We start from the raw sequence: 20,516 nt of genomic DNA on the forward strand, positions 1-20,516 counted from the left end.
GATTAGAGATACCAGTAAATGTTCCTCACCAACAGTATCCTGACATGTTGCGTGTTAAAAAGATGGACTTTGTATAATTTATTGCATGGGTTATAAAACTGCACATAGCAAAGAAAGAGGAAACTGAGAAAATAGGCATTGTGAGTTTGGCTGAAAGTTTTTTGGGACTCTGGGATTTTACAGCAGAGGCATTACAAGGAATCCTATCGACAAATGTTCCATCCTCACAGGCCCCTGAGCCTGTGTAGGGATGTGAATTTGATTTCTTGTATTTTGTTGTTTTTCCCCCAAAGGAAAAAAAAAAATCTAATTCACTAACCATACAGTAGGTGGCGGCAATACACCTTCTCGGTTGTATTCTGTCAATAAGCCTCAAGGAAGAAGAAGAAAAACAACAGCTAGTCACCAACATCGGTAGTTTGCTAGCCAACAGCCGAAACGTACAAGCTCTTTAGACTGTTTTGGTGTATATTATTAACTGTGTTTTAAACGCACTCCTGTCGTATCTATGTGTTGCCCCATTTAATTTCATATTGCGTTGTTTCAAGCAGACCCGCAGGCTGGTTAAGTTACCAGCAGCACTAATTTAGGCTAGTCGCTAATGCTAGCTAGCTAGCTAGCTAACATCTCCGACCATGAGCTCACTCTGCTACTCTCCCCCTGCTAAAAAAGAGGTCTGCTGGACGAAGAAAGAGGGTCTGTGGCTAAATATTGTCGTAAAAGAGGAAAGTGAAGAGGGGAACGTCACAGTAAAAAAAGAATTAGATGGTGACGCTGTTCGAGTGAAGGAAGAAGAGAAAGACGTTTCAGTGAAAGAAGAGGAAGACGCGTTCAGAGTGAAAGAGGAGGATGCAGTTTTTGGAGTGAAGGAGGAAGGGGAGATTACAGTCACATTGAATGAGGAAGAGGAGACAGGAGATCTGATTAACACCAGTAAGTACTGCCGTAAATTTGTTTTCACTTTGGATATTCGGAGTTCGCTCATCAATACCTCCAACGGAAGGCCCTATGATGATGAGAGTTACCGTTATGTCTAGAATCAGATGACAGTAGAGAGCAAGCTACACCCTTTGTTTTCTCAGTTCCGTTTCCGTTTCCACATGACATGTACATCTAAAACTACTTGACGTCATGTCACTGACCTCACTCATACATACTACACCAATTCCCAGCTAGCAATGAGGACTCAGCCCAATCGCGGCCCGCCGAAAAAAGTGATAAGTACAAATAACAAATAATTAAAGAGCAGCAAGAAAATAACAGTAGGGAGGCTATATACAGGGGGTACAGAGTCAATGTGCGGGGGCACCGGTTATTCGAGGTAATTTAGCTAATATGTACATGTGGGTAGAGTTAAAGTGACTATACATAGATAATAAACAGAGTAGCTGCAGCATAAAATAGGGGTTGGGGTGGGGGGACAATGCAAATAGTCTGGGTAGCCATGATTAGCTGTTCCAGTGAAGGGAAATCATAACGCTACAGCATACAATTACATTCTAGACGATTCTGTGCTTCCAGCTTTGTGGCAACAGTTTGGGGAAGGCCCTTTCCCTTTTCAGCATGACAATGCACCCGTGCACAATTTTATTTATTTCTTTATTTCACCTTTATTTAACCAGGTAAGCCAGTTGAGAACAAGTTCTCATTTACAACTGCGACCTGGCCAAGATAAAGCAAAGCAGTGCGATAAAAAAAAACAACGCGAGGTCCATACAAAAATGGTTTATTTCGAGATCGGTGTGAAAGAACTAGACTAGCATGCACAGAGCCCTGATATCAACCCCATCAAACACCTTTGAGATTAATTGGAACGCCGACTGCCACGACTAATCGCCCAACATAAGTGCCGGACTTCACTAATGTTCTTGTGGCTGACTGGAAGCAAGTCACTGCCACAATGTTCCAACATCTAGTGGAAAGCCTTCCCAGAAGAGTGGAGGCTGTTATAGCAGCAAAGGAGGGACCAACTCCATATTAATGGCCATGTTTTTGAAATGAGATGTTCGACGAGCAGGTGTCCACATCATTTTAGTTATGTAGTGTATATTACAGTATATTTTAGGCTATCAATGAGTATGGCTAACAGCTTATCAACCAGCTAATTATTGAATCAGACGCGCTAGATTAGGGTTGGAGTGTGAACTTACAAGATGGTAGCTCTCCAGGAACAGGGTTGGATAGCCCTGTCCTAAGCAATAGATCACAAAGCAGCATCCCCGCTAAACCTTTTGGAAATGGCAAGTTCACTTTCTCATCCATAAACAAAGTCAAGTGCAAATACGGTTCAGCAGCTCAAATCAGCAGGATGTGGGGCATTGTTTTTAGGAAGGACGTCTACCATGGATGGATCGCTAAAATAATGATTATGTTCACACTTTATCAATTTAAATATTATGGGAAGACCTATACATTTGGCAGCCAAGCACGAGTTATCAGTGTAGCCTATTATCGTCTAGATGTGACGTTGACATTTCTTCACGCCTACAATAAAAACCTCCAGGCTTCCGTCATAAGAGTCAATTCAATTTGAAAAAATTAAGAATTACAGGGGGCAGTTTGGAAAAACTAATCCTGTGTGAATCGTCCTCTGGAATAACGCACATGCTTGGATAATAATTACAAAACCAACATCTCTAGTAATACCCATCTGAATAGGGATATAACGTGGCAAAGAATAGGCTTATCAGTGTAGAGTGTGCCGCATTATCCCATGGGATCTGTCAAGGCTGCACACAGCAGAAAAATATCACTGAAATATTATAGTTCCTACACATCACCTTCTATATTCAAACAAAATAGGCCTTTTATAGGCAAATGGAAAGCATCATGGTCCTGTCAGCCCTCTAGAACGTAAATGTAGTCTTCCTAGTAGGACTTTGCAATAATAAAGTGGTGTATATGTGTGTGAGCATCCATTTCAGCGTGTTTTGGGAGTCGAGCAAGAATAGACTCCTACGACTCCAACCACAGGAGTCGGAGTCGAGCAAGAGTCGACTCCAATCACAGCAGTCGGAGTCGACTCCAAAAATCCTGGTGTCGTGCACCATTAGCGCTGGCCGGGGCTCGGCCCGATGTCATATTGAATGACTGCACAGAATCGAGGACATCTGGCCGATTCCGTCTGCCAGAACTAAGCCGACACTGCCGGCGTCTTGCCACAATCCCCGCAGAGGCTGCCTGATGCAAATTCATATTAATATTACCCATCCAGCCCCTGATAGTTTTCAATTCAGTTGCATTATACTATATCAAAATAAAACAGTTGTAAACTAACAACCTTAAACAATGAGCAAGAATACATTTACTCTTTGCTCAGAATTGTATTTTATATATAAAAAAGATATTATTACAATTCATACAACAAAATACAAGGTAGGGAGCAGAGCCCTGAGCCACAACAGCACACATACACTCAGAGAGGAGTACAGGTCTAGGCCCGGGATGATCATGGTTGGTCAAATCAAATCAATTTTTATTGGCCGCATACATATATTTAGTAGATGTTATTGCGGGTGTAGCGAAATGCTTGTGTTCCTAGCTCCAACAGTGCAGTAATACCTAACAATGCACAACACACATCTAAAAAAGTAAAATAATGGAATATAGAAATATTAGGACGAGCATTGTCGGATTCTGGAGTGAGTGAGTGTGTATGTGTATGTGTATATACACTACCAGTCAAAAGTTTTAGAACACCTACTCATTCAAGGGTTTTTCTTAATGTATTACTATTTACTACATTGTAGAATAATAGTGAAGACATCAAAACTATGAAATAACACATATGGAATCATGTAGTAACCAAAAAAGTGTTAAACAAATCAAAATATGTGTTATATTTGAGATTCTTAAAATAGCCACCCTTTGCCTTGATGACAGCTTTGCACACTCTTGGCATTCTCTCAACCAGCTTCATGAGGTAGTCACCTGGAATGCATTTCAATTAACAGGTGTGCCAAAGTTAAAAGTTAATTTGTGGAATTGCCACAGCATTCTGCAGCGATACGCCATCCCATCTGGTTTGCGCTTAGTGGGACTATCATTTGTTTTTCAACAGGACAATGACCCAACACACCTCCAGGCTGTGTAAGGGCTATTTGACCAAGAAGGAGAGTGATGGAGTGCTGCATCAGATGACCTGGCCTCCACAATCATCAGACCTCAACCCAATTGAGATATTTTGGATGAGTTTGACCGCAGGGTGAAAGAAAAGCAGCCAACAGGTGCTCAGCATACAGTGGGGGAAAATAGTATTTAGTCAGCCACCAATTGTGCAAGTTCTCCCACTTAAAAAGATGAGAGAGGCCTGTAATTTTCATCATAGGTACACGTCAACTATGACAGACAAATTGAGATTTTTTTTCTCCAGAAAATCACTTTGTAGGATTTTTAATGAATTTATTTGCAAATTATGGTGGAAAATAAGTATTTGGTCACCTACAAACAAGCAAGATTTCTGGCTCTCACAGACCTGTAACTTCTTCTTTAAGAGGCTCCTCTGTCCTCCACTCGTTACCTGTATTAATGGCACCTGTTTGAACTTGTTATCAGTATAAAAGACACCTGTCCACAACCTCAAACAGTCACACTCCAAACTCCACTATGGCCAAGACCAAAGAGCTGTCAAAGGACACCAGAAACAAAATTGTAGACCTGCACCAGGCTGGGAAGACTGAATCTGCAATAGGTAAGCAGCTTGGTTTGAAGAAATCAACTGTGGGAGCAATTATTAGGAAATGGAAGACATACAAGACCACTGATAATCTCCCTCGATCTGGGGTTCCACGCAAGATTTCACCCCGTGGGGTCAAAATGATCACAAGAACGGTGCCAGAAGTGTCCCCCTGCTTAAGCCAGTACATGTCCAGGCCCGTCTGAAGTTTGCTAGAGTGCATTTGGATGATCCAGAAGAGGATTGGGAGAATGTCATATGGTCAGATGAAACCAAAATATAACTTTTTGGTAAAAACTCAACTCGTCGTGTTTGGAGGACAAAGAATGCTGAGTTGCATCCAAAGAACACCATACCTACTGTGAAGCATGGGGGTGGAAACAGCATGCTTTGGGGCTGTTTTTCTGCAAAGGGACCAGGACGACTGATCCGTGTAAAGGAAAGAATGAATGGGGCCATGTATCGTGAGATTTTGAGTGAAACCTCCTTCCATCAGCAAGGGCATTGAAGATGAAACGTGGCTGGGTCTTTCAGCATGACAATGATCCCAAACACACCGCCCGGGCAACGAAGGAGTAGCTTCGTAAGAAGCATTTCAAGGTCCTGGAGTGGCCTAGCCAGTCTCCAGATCTCAACCCCATAGAAAATCTTTGGAGGGAGTTGAAAGTCCGTGTTGCCCAGCGACAGCCCCAAAACATCACTGCTCTAGAGGAGATCTGCATGGAGGAAGGGGCCAAAATACCAGCAACAGTGTGTGAAAACCTTGTGAAGACTTACAGAAAACGTTTGACCTGTGTCATTGCCAACAAAGGGTATATAACAAAGTATTGAGAAACTTTTGTTATTGACCAAATACTTATTTTCCACCATAATTTGCAAATAAATTCATTAAAAGATCCTACAATGTGATTTTCTGGATTTTTTTTCCTCATTTTGTCTGTCATAGTTGACGTGTACCTATGATGAAAATTACAGGCCTCTCTCATCTTTTTAAGTGGGAGAACTTGCACAATTGGTGGCTGACTAAATACTTTTTTTCCCCACTGTATGTGGGAACTCCTTCAAGACTGTTGGAAAAGCATTCCTCATGAAGCTGGTTAAGAAAATGCCAAGAATGTGCAAAGCTGTCAAAGGCAAAAGGTGTTTAAAACTTTTTTGGTTACTTCATGATTCCATAAGCGTTATTTCATGTTTTTTATGTCTTCACTATTATTCTACAATGTAGAAAATAGTAAAAATAAAGAAAAACCCTGGAATTAGTAGGTGTGTCCAAACTTTTGACTGGTACATATATATATATATATATATATATATATATATATATATATATATACACACACACACACAGTGCATTCGGAAAGTATTCTGACCCCTTGACTTTTTCCACATTTTGTTATGTTACAGCCTTACTCTAAAATTTATTAAATTGTTTTTTTCCCCCTCATAAATCTACACACAATACCCCATAATAACGAAGCAAAACCATGTTTTAACAATATCACATTTAAGTAAGTACTCAGACCCTTTACGCAAATACTTTGTTGAAGCACCTTTGGCAGCAATTACAGCCTTGAGTCTTATTGGGTATCACGCTACAAGCTCGGCAGACCTGTATTCTGGGACTTTTTCCCAATCTTCTCTGCAGATCCTCTCAAGCTCTGTCAGGTTGGATGGGGAACGCTGCTCAGCTATTTTCAGGTCTCTGCAAAAATGTTAGATTGGGTTCAAGTCCGGGCTCTGGCTGGGCCACTCAAGGACATTCAGAGACTTGTCCCGAAGCCACTCCTGCGTTGTCTTGGCTGTGTGCTTAGGGTTGTTGACCTGTTGGAAGGTGAGCCTTCGCCCCAGTCTGAGGTCCTGAGCGCTCTGGAGCAGGTTTTCATCAAGGATCTCTCTGTATTTTGCTCCGTTCATCTTTCCCTTGATCCGGACTAGTCTCCCAGTCCCTGCCACTGAAAAACATCCCCACAGCATGATGCTGCCACCACCATGCTTCACCGTAGGGATGGGACCAGGTTTCCTCCAGACGTGAAGCTTGGTATTTAGGCCAAAGAGTTCAATCTTGGTTTCATCAGACCAGAGAATCTTGTTTCTCATGGTCTGAGAGTCCTTTAGGTACTTTTTGGCAAACTCCAAGCGGGCTGTCGTGCCTTTCACTGAGGAGTGGCTTCCGTCTGGCCACTCTACCATAAAGGCCTGATTGGTGGAGTGCTGCAGAGATGGTTGTCCTTCTGGAAGGTTCTCCCATCCCCACAGAGGAACTCTGGAGCTCTGTCAGAGTGACCATCGGATTCTTGGTCACCTCCCTGAGCAAGGCCCTTCTCCCCCAATTGCTGAGTTTGGCCGGGCGGCCAGCTCTAGGAAGAGTCTTGGTGTTTCCAAACATCTTCCATTTAAGAATGATGGAGGCCACTTTGTTCCTGGGGACTTTCAATGTTGCAGCCCTTTTTTGGTACCCTTCCCCAGATCTGTGCCTCGACACAATCCTGTCTCGGCACTCTACGGACAATTCTTTCGACCTCATGGCTTGGTTTTTGCTCTGACATGCACTGTCAACTGTGGGACCTTACATAGACAGGTGTGCCTTACAAAATCATGTCAAGTCAATTGAATTTACCACAGGTGGACTCCAATCAAGTTGTAGAAAGAAATCAAGGATGATCAATGGAAACAGGATGCACCTGAGATCAATTTTGAGTCTCATAGCAAAGGGTCTGAATACTTATGTAAATAAGGTGTTTCTGTATTTTTTAGAAATTAGCAAACATTTCTAAACCTGTTATCGCTTTGTCTTCATGGGGTATTGTTTGTAGATTGAGGGAATTTAAAAATATATACAGTGGGGAAAAAAAGTATTTAGTCAGCCACCAATTGTGCAAGTTCTCCCACTTAAAAAGATGAGAGAGGCCTGTAATTTTCATCATAGGTACACGTTAACTATGACAGACAAAATGATCATTTTTTTCTCCAGAAAATCACATTGTAGGATTTTTCATGAATTTATTTGCAAATTATGGTGGAAAATAAGTATTTGGTCAATAACAAAAGTTTCTCAATACTTTGTTATATACCCTTTGTTGGCAATGACACAGGTCAAACGTTTTCTGTAAGTCTTCACACGGTTTTCACACACTGTTGCTGGTATTTTGGCCCCTTCCTCCATGCAGATCTCCTCTAGAGCAGTGATGTTTTGGGGCTGTCGCTGGGCAACACGGACTTTCAACTCCCTCCAAAGATTTTCTATGGGGTTGAGATCTGGAGACTGGCTAGGCCACTCCAGGACTTTGAAATGCTTCTTACGAAGCCACTCCTTCGTTGCCCGGGCGGTGTGTTTGGGATCATTGTCATGCTGAAAGACCCAGCCACGTTTCATCTTCAATGCCCTTGCTGATGGAAGGAGGTTTTCACTCAAAATCTCACGATACATGGCCCCATTCATTCTTTCCTTTACACGGATCAGTCGTCCTGGCCCCTTTGCAGAAAAACAGCCCCAAAGCATGATGTTTACACCCCCATGCTTCACAGTAGGTATGGTGTTCTTTGGATGCAACTCAGCATTCTTTGTCCTCCAAACACGACGAGTTGAGTTTTTACCAAAAAGTTATATTTTGGTTTCATCTAACCATATGACATTCTCCCAATCCTCTTCTGGATCATCCAAATGCACTCTAGCAAACTTCAGACGGGCCTGGACATGTACTGGCTTAAGCAGGGGGACACGTCTGGCACTGCAGGATTTGAGTCCCTGGCGGCGTAGTGTTACTTTGGTCATTCACTAGGTCCCCCGTGTGGTTCTGGGATTTTTGCTCACCGTTCTTGTGATCATTTTGACCCCACGGGGTGAGATCTTGCGTGGAGCCCCAGATCGAGGAAGATTATCAGTGGTCTTGTATGTCTTCCATTTCCTAATAATTGCTCCCACAGTTGATTTCTTCAAACCAAGCTGCTTACCTATTGCAGATTCAGTCTTCCCAGCCTGGTGCAGGTCTACAATTTTGTTTCTGGTGTCCTTTGACAGCTCTTTGGTCTTGGCCATAGTGGAGTTTGGAGTGTGACTGTTTGAGATTGTGGACAGGTGTCTTTTATACTGATAACAAGTTCAAACAGGTGCCATTAATAGAGGTAACGAGTGGAGGACAGAGGAGCCTCTTAAAGAAGAAGTTACAGGTCTGCGAGAGCCAGAAATCTTGCTTGTTTGTAGGTGACCAAATACTTATTTTCCACCATAATTTGCAAATAAATTCATTAAAAATCCTACAATGTGATTTTCTGGATTTTTTTTCTCAATTTGTCTGTCATAGTTGACGTGTACCTATGATGAAAATTACAGGCCTCTCTCATCTTTTTAAGTGGGAGAACTTGCACAATTGGTGGCTGACTAAATACTTTTTTTCCCCACTGTATATTTTAGAATAAGGCTGTAACGTAACAAAATGTGGAAAAATGGAAGGGTCTGAATACTTTCCGAATGCACTGTATGTATATGTGTATAGACATTATGGATAGAATATGTAGTATACCTGAAGAATACGCAGGATAGAATAGTATATGTTAAGCAATAGTTAAATAGGATATGCCTTGACTAGAATACAGTATATAAACTCAGCAAAAAAAGAAACGTTCTCTCAATGTCAACTGTGTTTATTTTCAGCAAACTTAATGTGTAAATATTTGTATGAACATAACAAGATTCAACAACTGAGACAGTTCCACAGACATGTGACTAACAGAAATGGAACAATGTGTCCCTGAAGAAAGGGGGGGTCAAAAGTAACAGTTAGTATCTGGTGTGGCCACCAGCTGCATTAAGTACTGCAGTGCATCTCCTCCTCATGGACCAGATTTGCCAGTTCTTGCTGTGAGATGTTACCCCACTCTTCCACCAAGGCACCTGCAAGTTCCCGGACATTTCTGGGGGGAATGGCCCTAGCCCTCACCCTCCGATCCAACAGGTCCCAGACGTGCTCAATGGGATTGAGATCCGGGCTCTTCGCTGGCCATGGCAGAACACTGACATTCCTGTCTTGCAGGAAATCACGCACAGAACGAGCAGTATGGCTGGTGGTATTGTCATGCTGGAGGGTCATGTCAGGATGAGCCTGCAGGAAGGGTACCACATGAGGGAGGAGGATGTCTTCCCTGTAACGCACAGCGTTGAGATTGCATGCAATGACAACAAGCGCAGTCCAATGATGCTGTGACACACCACCCCAGACCATGACGGACCCTCCACCTCCAAATCGAACCCGCTCCAGAGTACAGGCCTTTGTGTAAACGCAATCCGACCATCACCCCTGGTGAGACAAAACCGCGACTCGTCAGTGAAGAGCACTTTTTGCCAGTCCTGTCTGGTCCAGCGACGGTGGGTTTGTGCCCACAGGCGACGTTGTTACCGGTGATGTCTGGTGAGGACCTGCCTTACGACAGGCCTACAAGCCCTCAGTCCAGCCTCTCTCAGCCTATTGCAGACAGTCTGAGCACTGATGGAGGGATTGTGCGTTCCTGGTGTAACTCGGGCAGTTGTTGTTGCCATCCTGTACCTGTCCCGCAGGTGTGATGTTCGGATGAACTGATCCTGTGCAGGTGTTGTTACACTTGGTCTGCCACTGCGAGGACGATCAGCTGTCCATCCTGTCTCCCTGTAGCACTGTCTTAGGCTTCTCACAGTTTCTCATTGCAATTTATTGCCCTGGCCACATCTGCAGTCCTCATGCCTTCTTGCAGCATGCCTAAGGCACGTTCACACAGATGAGCAGGGACCCTGGGCATCTTTCTTTTGGTGTTTTTCAGAGTCAGTAGAAAGGCCTCTTTAGTGTCATAAGTTTTCATAACTGTGACCTTAATTGCCTACCGTCTGTAAGATGTTAGTGTCTTCACGACCGTTCCACAGGTGCATGTTCATTAATTGTTTATGGTTCATTGAACAAGCATGGGAAACAGTGTTTAAACCCTTTACAATAAAGATCTGTGAAGTTATTTGGATTTTTACGAATTATATTTGAAAGAAAGAAAAAAGGGACGTTTCTTTTTTTGCTGAGTTTACATATGAAGTGGGTAAAACAGTATGTAAACATTTATTAAAGTGACCAGTATTCCATTATTAAATTGACCAGTGTTCCATGTCTATGTACATAGGCAGAAGCCTCTAAGGTGCAGGGTTGAGTAACCGGGTGGTAGCCGGCTAGTGACAGTGAGTAAAGTTCAGGCCAGAGTACTGGGCAGAGACAGGCTAGAGGTGACTATTTAACAGTCTGATGGCCTCGAGATAGAAGCTGTTTTTCAGTTTCTCGGTCCCAGCTTTGGTGCACCTGTACTGACCTCCCCTTCTGGGTGGTAGCGGGGTGAATAGGCCGTGGCTGAGGTCCTTGATAATCCGGGTGCTGTAGATGTCCTGGAGGGCAGGCAGTGTGCTCTCGGTGATACGTTGGGCAGACCGCATCACCCTCTGGAGAGCCCTGCGGTTGCAGACGGTGCAGTTGACGTACCAGGCGGTGATACAGCCTGACAGGATGCTCTCAATGGTGTGTCTGTAAAAGTTTGTGAGAGTCTTAGGGGCCAAGCCACATTTCTTTAGCCTCCTGAGGTTGAAGAGGCACTGTTGCGCCTTCTTCACCACACTGTCTGTGTGGGTGGACCATTTCAGATTGTCAGTGATGTGTACTCCGAGGAACTTCAAGCTTTTCACCTTATCCACTGCGGCCCCGTTGATGTGGATGGGGGCGTGCTCCCTTTGCTGTCTCCTCAAGTTCACGATCAGCTCCTTCATTTTGCTGATGCTGAGGGAGAGGTTATTTTCCTGGCACCACTCCGCCAGGGCCCTCACCTCCTCCCTGTAGGCTGTCTCGTTGTTGTTGGTAATCAGGCCAACAACAGTTGTGTTGTCTGAACTTGATGATTGAGTTGGAGACGTGCATGGCCATGCAGTCATGGGTGAACAGGTAGTACAGGAGGGGGCTGTGCAAACACTCTTGTAGGGCCCCTGTGTTGAGGATCAGCATAGTGAAGGTGTTGTTGCCTGCCTTCAGCACCTGGGGGCGGCCCGTCAGAAAGTCCAGGACCCAGTTGCACAGGGCGGGATTCAGACCCAGGGCTCCGAGCTTAATGATGACCTTGGTGGGTACTATGGTGTTGAAGGCTGAGCTGTAGTCTATGAACAGCATTCTTACGTAGGTATTCGTCTTGTCCAGATAGGATTGTGCAGTGCGATTGCGTCATCTGTGGATCTATGGGGGCGGTATGCAAATTGCAGTGGGTCTAGGGTATCGGGTAAGGAGGAGGTGATGTGATACTTAACTATTCTCTCAAAGCACATCATAATGACAGAAGTGAGTGCTACGGGGTGATAGTCATTTAGTTCAGTTACCTTCGCTTTCTTGGGTACAGGAACAATGGTGAACATCTTGAAGTAAGTGGGGACAGCAGACTGGGATAGGGAGAGATTGAATATGTCCATAAACACTCCAGCCAGGTGGTCTGCGCTTGCTCTGAGGACATGGCTAGGGATGCCGTCTGGGCCAGCAGCCTTGCGAGAGTTAACACACTTAAATGTCTTACTCACGTCGGCCACGAAGAACGAGAGCTCACAGTCCTCGGAAGTGGCGGTGGCCTGCGTCGGCGGCACTGTGTTTTCCTCGAAGCGGACGAGAAAGGTGTTTTAGCTTGTCCGTTAGCAAGCAATCTGTGTCCGTGACGTGGCTGGTTTTCCCTTTATAATCCGTGATTGTTGGAGTCCCTGCCACATAAGTCTCGTGTCTGAGCCGTTGAATTGCGACTCCACTTTGTCTCTATACTGACGTTTTGCCTGTTTGATTGCCTTACGGAGGGCATAACTGGACTGTTTGTACTCAACCATATTCCCAGTCACCTTGCCATGGTTAAATGCAGTGGTTCGCGCTTTCAGTTTTGTGTGAATGCTGCCATCTATCCATGGTTTTTGGTTTGGATAGGTTTTAATCTTCATGGTGGGAACAACATCCACTATACACTTCCTGATGAACTCAGTCACTGTGTCAGTGTATACGTCAATGTTATTCTCAGAGGCAACCCAGAACATATCCCAGTCCGCGTGATCAAAACAATCTTGAGGCATGGATTCCGATTGGTCAGACCAGCATTGAATAGACCTTATCACGGGTACTTCCTGTTTGAGTTTCTGCCTATAGGAAGGGAGAAGTAGAATGGAGGCGTGATCTGATTTGCCGAAGGGAGGGCGGGGGAGGGCGGTTGAGGGTTTTTGATGCACAGGCAATGTAGTTTCCAGTTTGGATATGCAGTCCAATGCAAGTCCAGTGTAGTTCCTTGAGAGCCGTCGTGGTATCGGCTTGAGGGACAATATACACAGCTGTGACGTTGACCGAAGATAATTCTCTCGGGAGGTAATGTGGTCAACATTTGATTGTGAGGTATTCTAGGTCGGGTGAACAAAAGGACTTGAGTTCCTGTACGTTACCACAATCACACCATGAGTAGTTAATCATGAAACATACACATCTGCCTTTATTTTTTCCTGATAATTCTTTATTCCTGTCTGCGCATGTACTGAGAACCCAGCTAGCTGTATGGACGGTCACAGGATATCCGGAGAGAGCCATGATTCCGTGAAACAGAGTACGTTACAGTCCCTGATGTCTCTCTGGAAGGAGATCCTCGCCCTGAGCTCGTCTACTTTATTGTCCAGGGACTGAACATTAGCGAGTAATATACTTGGAAGCGGTGGATGGTTTGCACGCCTCCTGAGTCGGACTAAAAGTCCACTCCTGATACCTCTTCTCTGCCGGTGTCTTGGAGCAGCCTCTGGGATAAGTTCAATTGCCTTAGGGGGTACGAACAAAGGATCCAATTCAGGAAAGTCGTATTTCTGGTTGAAATGCTGGTGAGTTACCGCTGTTCTGATATCCAAAAGTTATTTCCGGCTGTATGTAATAATACAAAAAACGTTCTGAGCTAATAATGTGAGAAATAACACTAAAAAAACAAAATACTGCAAAGTTGCTTAGGAGCCATGAACAGAGCGACCATGTCTATTGGCGCCATCTTGAACAGCTCTGAAATGGATATGACTAAAAGAGAGAGAGAAGATGTGAATAATTGCCTAACTACACACACTGCTGGTTGTAACAACATTATAATAACTCACTCAGAGCTCTCGCAGGTCAGGGCAGTGAGACTGGAGAGGAATGATATTCTGACTGAAATGACATTATCATACTGTATTTATACTATAACAGTAATTACCTGTTGATGAGGAGTTCACAGAACTTGTAGAGGCCCTTGTCTGCAGCAATGGTGAGCACTGTTTCTCGGGAGGTTGGGACTGGTGGGGCGTTGACGTCAGCGCTCTTGTCCAGCAGCACATGCCCCACCTGAGCATAGCCACCCGACTCAGCCTCCATGAGAGGAGTCAGACCAGTCTGAGAGAGAACGTATTGGTCAGGGACATACTGCACCACACAGACACCACACTGTCTAACATCAAACCTCATTCCTAATGAGTCATAATGTTGACTCTAGCCCAGAGAACATGAGGTCAGGTTCAGCTGATGGTGGCTGCTCTCACCTTAACAGGGTGCTCCACGTTGGCAGGGTCAGTGCCGTGTTGCTGTTGGTCTCGATCTGTGTGGTGTTGATGTCTGAGCCCATGTCCAGCAGCAGCTTCACTGCAGGGACGTGGCCATTAATGGCAGCCAGCATCAGAGGAGAGATACCCAGTGTACTTCTAGTCCTGAAAGGAAACAAACACACAGAGAGGAACAGACAGGCAGAGGGGGAAACGTGGACAGGGAGGATTATACACACAGTTAAGAGTGGGATAAATCCTTGTGACTGACAGGAATGGTCGTGGTTTCAGGGGTTGATAAACAGTCATACCAGGAGTTGATTTCAGTGTCAGCGTTTAGGAGAATGTTGATGCAGCCCGCTGAGTGTAATCTGAAACGTTACTGTGCTCCTTGTTGGCCCCGCGCAGCAGCAACTGCTTTACCATCTGGAAAGGATGGACCACAGGTTAGTCAATCCACAAAGCACCTTTGGGTAATTTCACTAAGGACATACCCCAGTGTTTTACCAAAAAGGTAACAATCCACTGATGTGGTGTTCAGGGAAGAATGTGTTTTAGTGAAGAGCAGCACCTCTTGCGTTTTTGGTTCTCAGACTGGGTTCTCTCAGACTGGGCTTCGATGTCCCCTCCTTTACCCAGCAGGATCTTCACCACGCCAACATGACCCACTGTAGCAGCCAGGATTAGAGCAGTGAAACCTGGGGACAAACAGTTCGATTACTCTCCAACACCAACATACACAGATACAGACTCCCCCACTTCTACACACAAATTATCAAGTTCCTTGAAAAATATAAATATAAAAATAAAGCTATGTAGTGTGGCGTATGTGCATCGATGTCCACTGAGGGGTAGAGGGGAGAGCATGGAGGGTGTGGACACAGTAGCAAGAATTTGTTTTGAATCTGGTGTCGTTTTGCGTATCAGTTCATAAACACTATGCCATGGAATCGGTATGTCAATCTCTTCCCAAATATTTTGCAATCTATATGGGACGGCTGTCAATCCTTTGGTCCTTAAATGAAACTGGTATACTTTTTTATTTATCACACTTTTCTTTAACCAATTATGTTCTTTAATGCAGGGCCGACAGAGAAGTTCCTTACTTTTACCCCCTTCCACTCTCCTCTTAACTTTTTGCGGTAATGCTGCAATTATTTGGTTGTAATTTTGGGTAGAGCAGGCATTTCCATATGTTTTTGTTAGCTGCATGTGAGACATAACTCCACCAGTCCTACCTATGATATCATTTACGAAGATTATACCTTTTTTATCAATTAGTATATTTGAGTTTAACCACAATATTTGTTGCATTATTTGTTCTGTCGGTTCTGGAGGATTAAATTGAAATTGCAACCAACTTTCTATGACTTGTTTTAGAAATAGTGATATTTGGGAGATTATTTCCTTTTCAAATAACTGAAAGTGAGAGGTTGTAATCTATACGCTGTTAGCTAACTGCTAACGTGCGAAAATGAACAAACTACTTGCAAAGACAGGCAAATCCAGCTCATAAAGTTATACCAGCATAGCTAGTAGCTACTGAATGTCATTTTCGGTGAGTGTGGACATTTACAAGTGAAAGTGAACGAGAGAAATTGTGCAAATCAACGAAGTTGTGATGAATGCTTTTCTGAAGGAAGAGCAGCAAGTGTACACAGAGTATAATGGAGGAGAGAGCAAAACGCTAGTAGGAAGCACAGGGAAAAAATGGCAGCTGTACAGAACTCATCCAGAGCTCTTTGACTTCTGGCAGACAGCCATTGTAAGATATCTGATGCCAAACATTTACACAGAACAAAAATATAAACGCAACATGTAAAGGGTTGGTCCCATGTTTCATAAAAGGCCACTCTAAAATGTGCAGTTTTGTCAAACAACACAATGCAACAGTCTAAATTGTTTCATAGTGCATGCATTTGGCATGCTGACTGCAGGAATGTCCACCAGAGCTGTTGCCAGAGAATTGAATGTTAATTTTTCTACCATAAGCCACCTCCAATGTCGTTTTAGAGAATTTGGCAGGATGTCCAACCGGCCTCACAACCACAGACCACATGTAACCAGGCCAGGACCACCCCATCTGGCTTCTTCACCTGCGGAATCATCTGAGACCAGCCACCCGGACAGCTGATGAAACTGTGGGTTTGCACAACCGAATAATTTCTGCACAAACTGTCAGAAACCGTCTCAGGGAAGCTCATATGTGTGCTCGTCGTCCTCACCAGGGTCGTGACCTGACTGCAGTCCGGCGTCGTAACCGACTTCAATGGACAAATGATCACCTTCGATGGCCACTGGCACGCTGGAGAAATGTGCTCTTCACGGATGAATCCCGTCTTCAACGGTACCGGGCAGATGGCGTCGTGTGGGCGAGCGGTTTGCAGATGTTAACGTTGTGAACAGAGAGCCCCATGGTAGCAGTGGGTTTATGGTATGGGCTGGCAAGAGCCATGGACAATGAACATAATTGCATTTTATCGATGGCAATTTGAATGCAACGAGATACCGTGACGAGATCCTGAGGCCCATTGTTGTGCCATTCATCCGCCACCATCACCTCATGTTTCAGCATGATAATGAACGGCCCCATGACACAAGGATCTGTACACAATTCCTGGAAGCTGAAAATGTCCCAGTTCTTCCATGGCCTGCATACTCACCAGACATGACACCAATTGAGCATGTTTGGGATGCTCTGGATCGACGTGTACGACAGCGTGTTCCAGTTCCCGCCAATATCCAGCAACTTCGCCCACAGCCATTGAAGAGGAGTGTAACAACATTCCACAGGCCACAATCAACAGCCTGATCAACTCTATGCAAAGCACCCTGCATGATGCAAATGGTGGTCACACCAGATACTGTTTTTCTGATCTACACCCCTACCTATTAAAAAAAAAGTTATCTTTGACCAACATATAGCATATCTGTATTCCCAATCATCTGAAATCCATAGATTAGGGCCTAATTTATTTATTTAAATTGACTGATTTCCTGAACTGTAACTATCAATTATTTGAAATCAAAGTTTATATTTTTGTTCAATGTACATTTAAACTACTTGATGTTAGGTCTCTGACCTCCCTCATACTACACCTATTAGAATTAGGCTAACATTTTTCATTTCACTGAGTTTATATGAATATTTCCAGTTATGGGTCTAATTTTCAATAACTCAAGGTCCATATGAGCTACAGATCTACAGACAAGTGTGTTCGGTTCTCTGACCTCTGTTACCAAAGCTATACCAATTACTTTTTCAATGTTTCTCCCCTTTGATTTCCTACAAATATTTGTGCTATTAATACTTTGGTTATTAGTTATGTACAGATCAAATTTTCAAGAGAAAGATCACATTTTAAGTACTACATTATTATCATTATAAGGGCCACCAAGTTTACAAAATGATGGAAATGTTGTGAAAACTGACTTGAGGTTATCAAGGGATCTAGTACTGGATTAAACCTAATAGGAAGACAGTTTTATCATGTGGAGGTTTCGTTCAGGTCTATTTAACTAAACACTGTCTTTTTACAGGAGAGAAACCAGACTCTCACTCTGACCGCGGGAAGAGTCCTTCAGTGGAACCAGACCCAAAGACGTCCAAACCAGCAAGACCACACCATTGCTCCCAGTGTGGAAAGAGTTTTACTAAGTTACGGAACCTAAAAGAGCATGAGAGGACACACACAGCAGAAAAGCCTTTCCAATGTTCGCACTGTACAAAGAGTTTCAACTGGTTAGGGAAGCTAAAAGTACATGAGAGAATACACACAGGAGAAAAGCCTTACCACTGCTCTCAGTGTGGAACAAGTTTTACCCAATTAGGGACCCTAAAAACACATGAGAAAATACACTCTGGAGTGAAGCCTTACCACTGCTCTCAGTGTGGAACTAGTTTTACCCGGTCAAGGGACCTGAAAGAGCATGAAAGAATACACACAGGAGAGAAGCCGTACCACTGCTCACAATGTGGAAAATCCTTTACCTGGTTAGGTAGCCTGAAAACGCACGAGAGGACACACACAGCTGAGAAGCCTTACCATTGTTCCCACTGTGGAAAGAGCTTTCCCCTATTAGGGAATCTGAACAACCATGAGAGAACACACACCGGAGAGAAGCCTTACCACTGCTCCCATTGTGGAAAGGGTTTTGGACAGTTGGGGCATCTAAAGGTGCATGAAAGAACACACACAGGAGAGATGCCTTACCAATGCTCCCATTGTGAAAAGGGTTTTGGACAGTTGGGGCATCTAAAAGTGCATGAAAGAACACACACAGGAGAGAAGCCTTATCAATGCTCCCATTGTGGAAAAGGTTTTACCCAGGTAGGGAGCCTGAAAACACATGAAAGAACACACACAGGAGAGAAGCCTTACCAATGCTCCCATTGCGGAAAGGGTTTTACCCAATTAGGGAGCCTAAAATCACATCAGAGGATACATACACGGGGGGAGAAGACCAATACTCCCAGTGTGGAAATCGTTTTGGACAGTTAGAGCACCTGAAATCACATGAGACTAGAGAGGCTGTGTTCTGAGGTATGTTCTTGACTGAGAATTTGTGATTTTGTTCATGCCACATGAAACCTAATTGTCTGAAAGCTGTTTTTTCCCCAGCACAAATTTGATTAAAATTTTAAAATGTGTATTTTATTTTGATTATGAACTTTGATTGGTCGTATACAAGTATAAACCTTCAGATATTGCTTGCTATATGATTTGGATATTTAAAACGGTAAACTATTCAATATATTAATAGAATGTACATTTCTTAACTAACCTTAACCTCTTGAATTTAGTTTTATTTATTTTAGTTAATTTGTGTACTCATAAGAGCTATGTTGTGTATAGAAAAGTAAATATATTGGAAATGTATATCAAATTGTTTGGTTGATTTATGATTGCGGAGAAAGATCTAGAATTATTTAGAAATGCTTATTAATGTATTGAAACCAAGCCAGGAGTTTTTGTATGGAGTTTCGAATTTGGTTAACAAAAACATTAATGGGTTATTTGCTACATGTGCATTTGATAGAATATACGTTTTGTAATGCTTAGGTTGTTACGAGTGTACTGATGTAAGTAGGACACGTGACATCCCGGCAACTTTGAGAAAAAAGACTTTATATCTGAGTTTTGTCTGAGAGTAGCTGCCCTCTCATTGGCTACAGTTGTCCCACCAGATATTGCCTCCTCCAGACTGTCTTCCATTTTTGATGACATTTATTTTCATTGTTAGAGCAGCCACTTGAGTATCTGGACAATATAATGGATAACCTGTGGTTGAGCTAATTAGGACAGCTGATTGGGGCCAGATAGAAACTGGAAAACGCCATGTAGAGCTTCAGTTTCTACAGTTTCATTTGGATTTAATTTACCTGCTATTTTATCATTTTTGTACCTTTTGGGATTTTACATTTTTGCAATTCATATCACTTGGAACCTGTTATGCACAATGATTTATAAATACACTAGATGACTGACAGGGTGTGCTATTTTGAACCATCGCGCCTCCATCTTGGCACTCCCCCACCATTGTAAAATATATTTTGGAAGCTACAGAAATGCATTTATTAATGTCTACATTTTGTTTTTGACACATTTATTATATTGCAGACACCTTAATGCATACGTTTAAATTACATTGTGAGCTAAGCAAAACATTTTTACAAATATATATTTATTTAACTTAAAGTATAATTTTTAGAAAGTACTACAAAGAATACTTCAATACATGTAATTTTATCCTTCCAACCTTTAAATTAAATACTGAAGAATTCCATTAATTCCTATGGAGGATTGCTTTTCTGAGGAGTGCCAATATGGCCGACTGGAGGCTTCAAAGCCACTCATTGGCCAATACATACAGTGGGGGAAAAAAGTATTTAGTCAGCCACCAATTGTGCAAGTTCTCCCACTTAAAAAGATGAGAGAGGCCTGTAATTTTCATCATAGGTACACGTCAACTATGACAGACATATTGAGAAGGAGGAGGTGTGATGGTGTGGGGGTGCTTTGCTGGTGACACTGTCTGTGATTTATTTAGAATTCAAGGCACACTTAACCAGCATGGCTACCACAGCATTCTGCAGCGATACGCCATCCCATCTGGTTTGCGCTTAGTGGGACTATCATTTGTTTTTCAACAGGACAATGACCCAACACACCTCCAGGCTGTGTAAGGGCTATTTGACCAAGAAGGAGAGTGATGGAGTGCTGCATCAGATGAAATGGCCTCCACAATCACCAGACCTCAACCCAATTGAGATATTTTTTTGGA

At 43.3% G+C, this 20,516-nt stretch overlaps 1 protein-coding gene across 1 annotated transcript; it reads left to right on the top strand.

Annotated features, from left to right (window-relative positions):
• Positions 1-393: 393 nt before the first annotated feature.
• On the top strand, positions 394-20,075 carry LOC121554730 (zinc finger protein 135-like). Its single transcript, XM_041868455.1, has 2 exons — positions 394-933; positions 17,772-20,075. Exons 1-2 carry the CDS (start codon positions 636-638, stop codon positions 18,731-18,733), a joined length of 1,260 nt encoding a protein of 419 aa, XP_041724389.1. The 5' UTR covers positions 394-635; the 3' UTR covers positions 18,734-20,075.
• The last annotated feature ends 441 nt before the right edge of the window (positions 20,076-20,516 follow it).

The sequence above is a fragment of the Coregonus clupeaformis genome, chromosome 39 (assembly GCF_020615455.1).
Source record: "Coregonus clupeaformis isolate EN_2021a chromosome 39, ASM2061545v1, whole genome shotgun sequence".
NCBI lineage: Eukaryota > Metazoa > Chordata > Actinopteri > Salmoniformes > Salmonidae > Coregonus > Coregonus clupeaformis.

What these genes read in the sequence shown, in the direction of transcription:
- LOC121554730 (XM_041868455.1), top strand. Translation starts at nt 636, where the DNA reads ATGAGCTCACTCTGCTACTCTCCCCCTGCTAAAAAAGAGGTCTGCTGG. An exon ending in AGGAGATCTGATTAACACCA is followed by an intron (nt 934 to 17,771) that starts GTAAGTACTGCC and finishes GTCTTTTTACAG; the next exon opens with GAGAGAAACCAGACTCTCAC.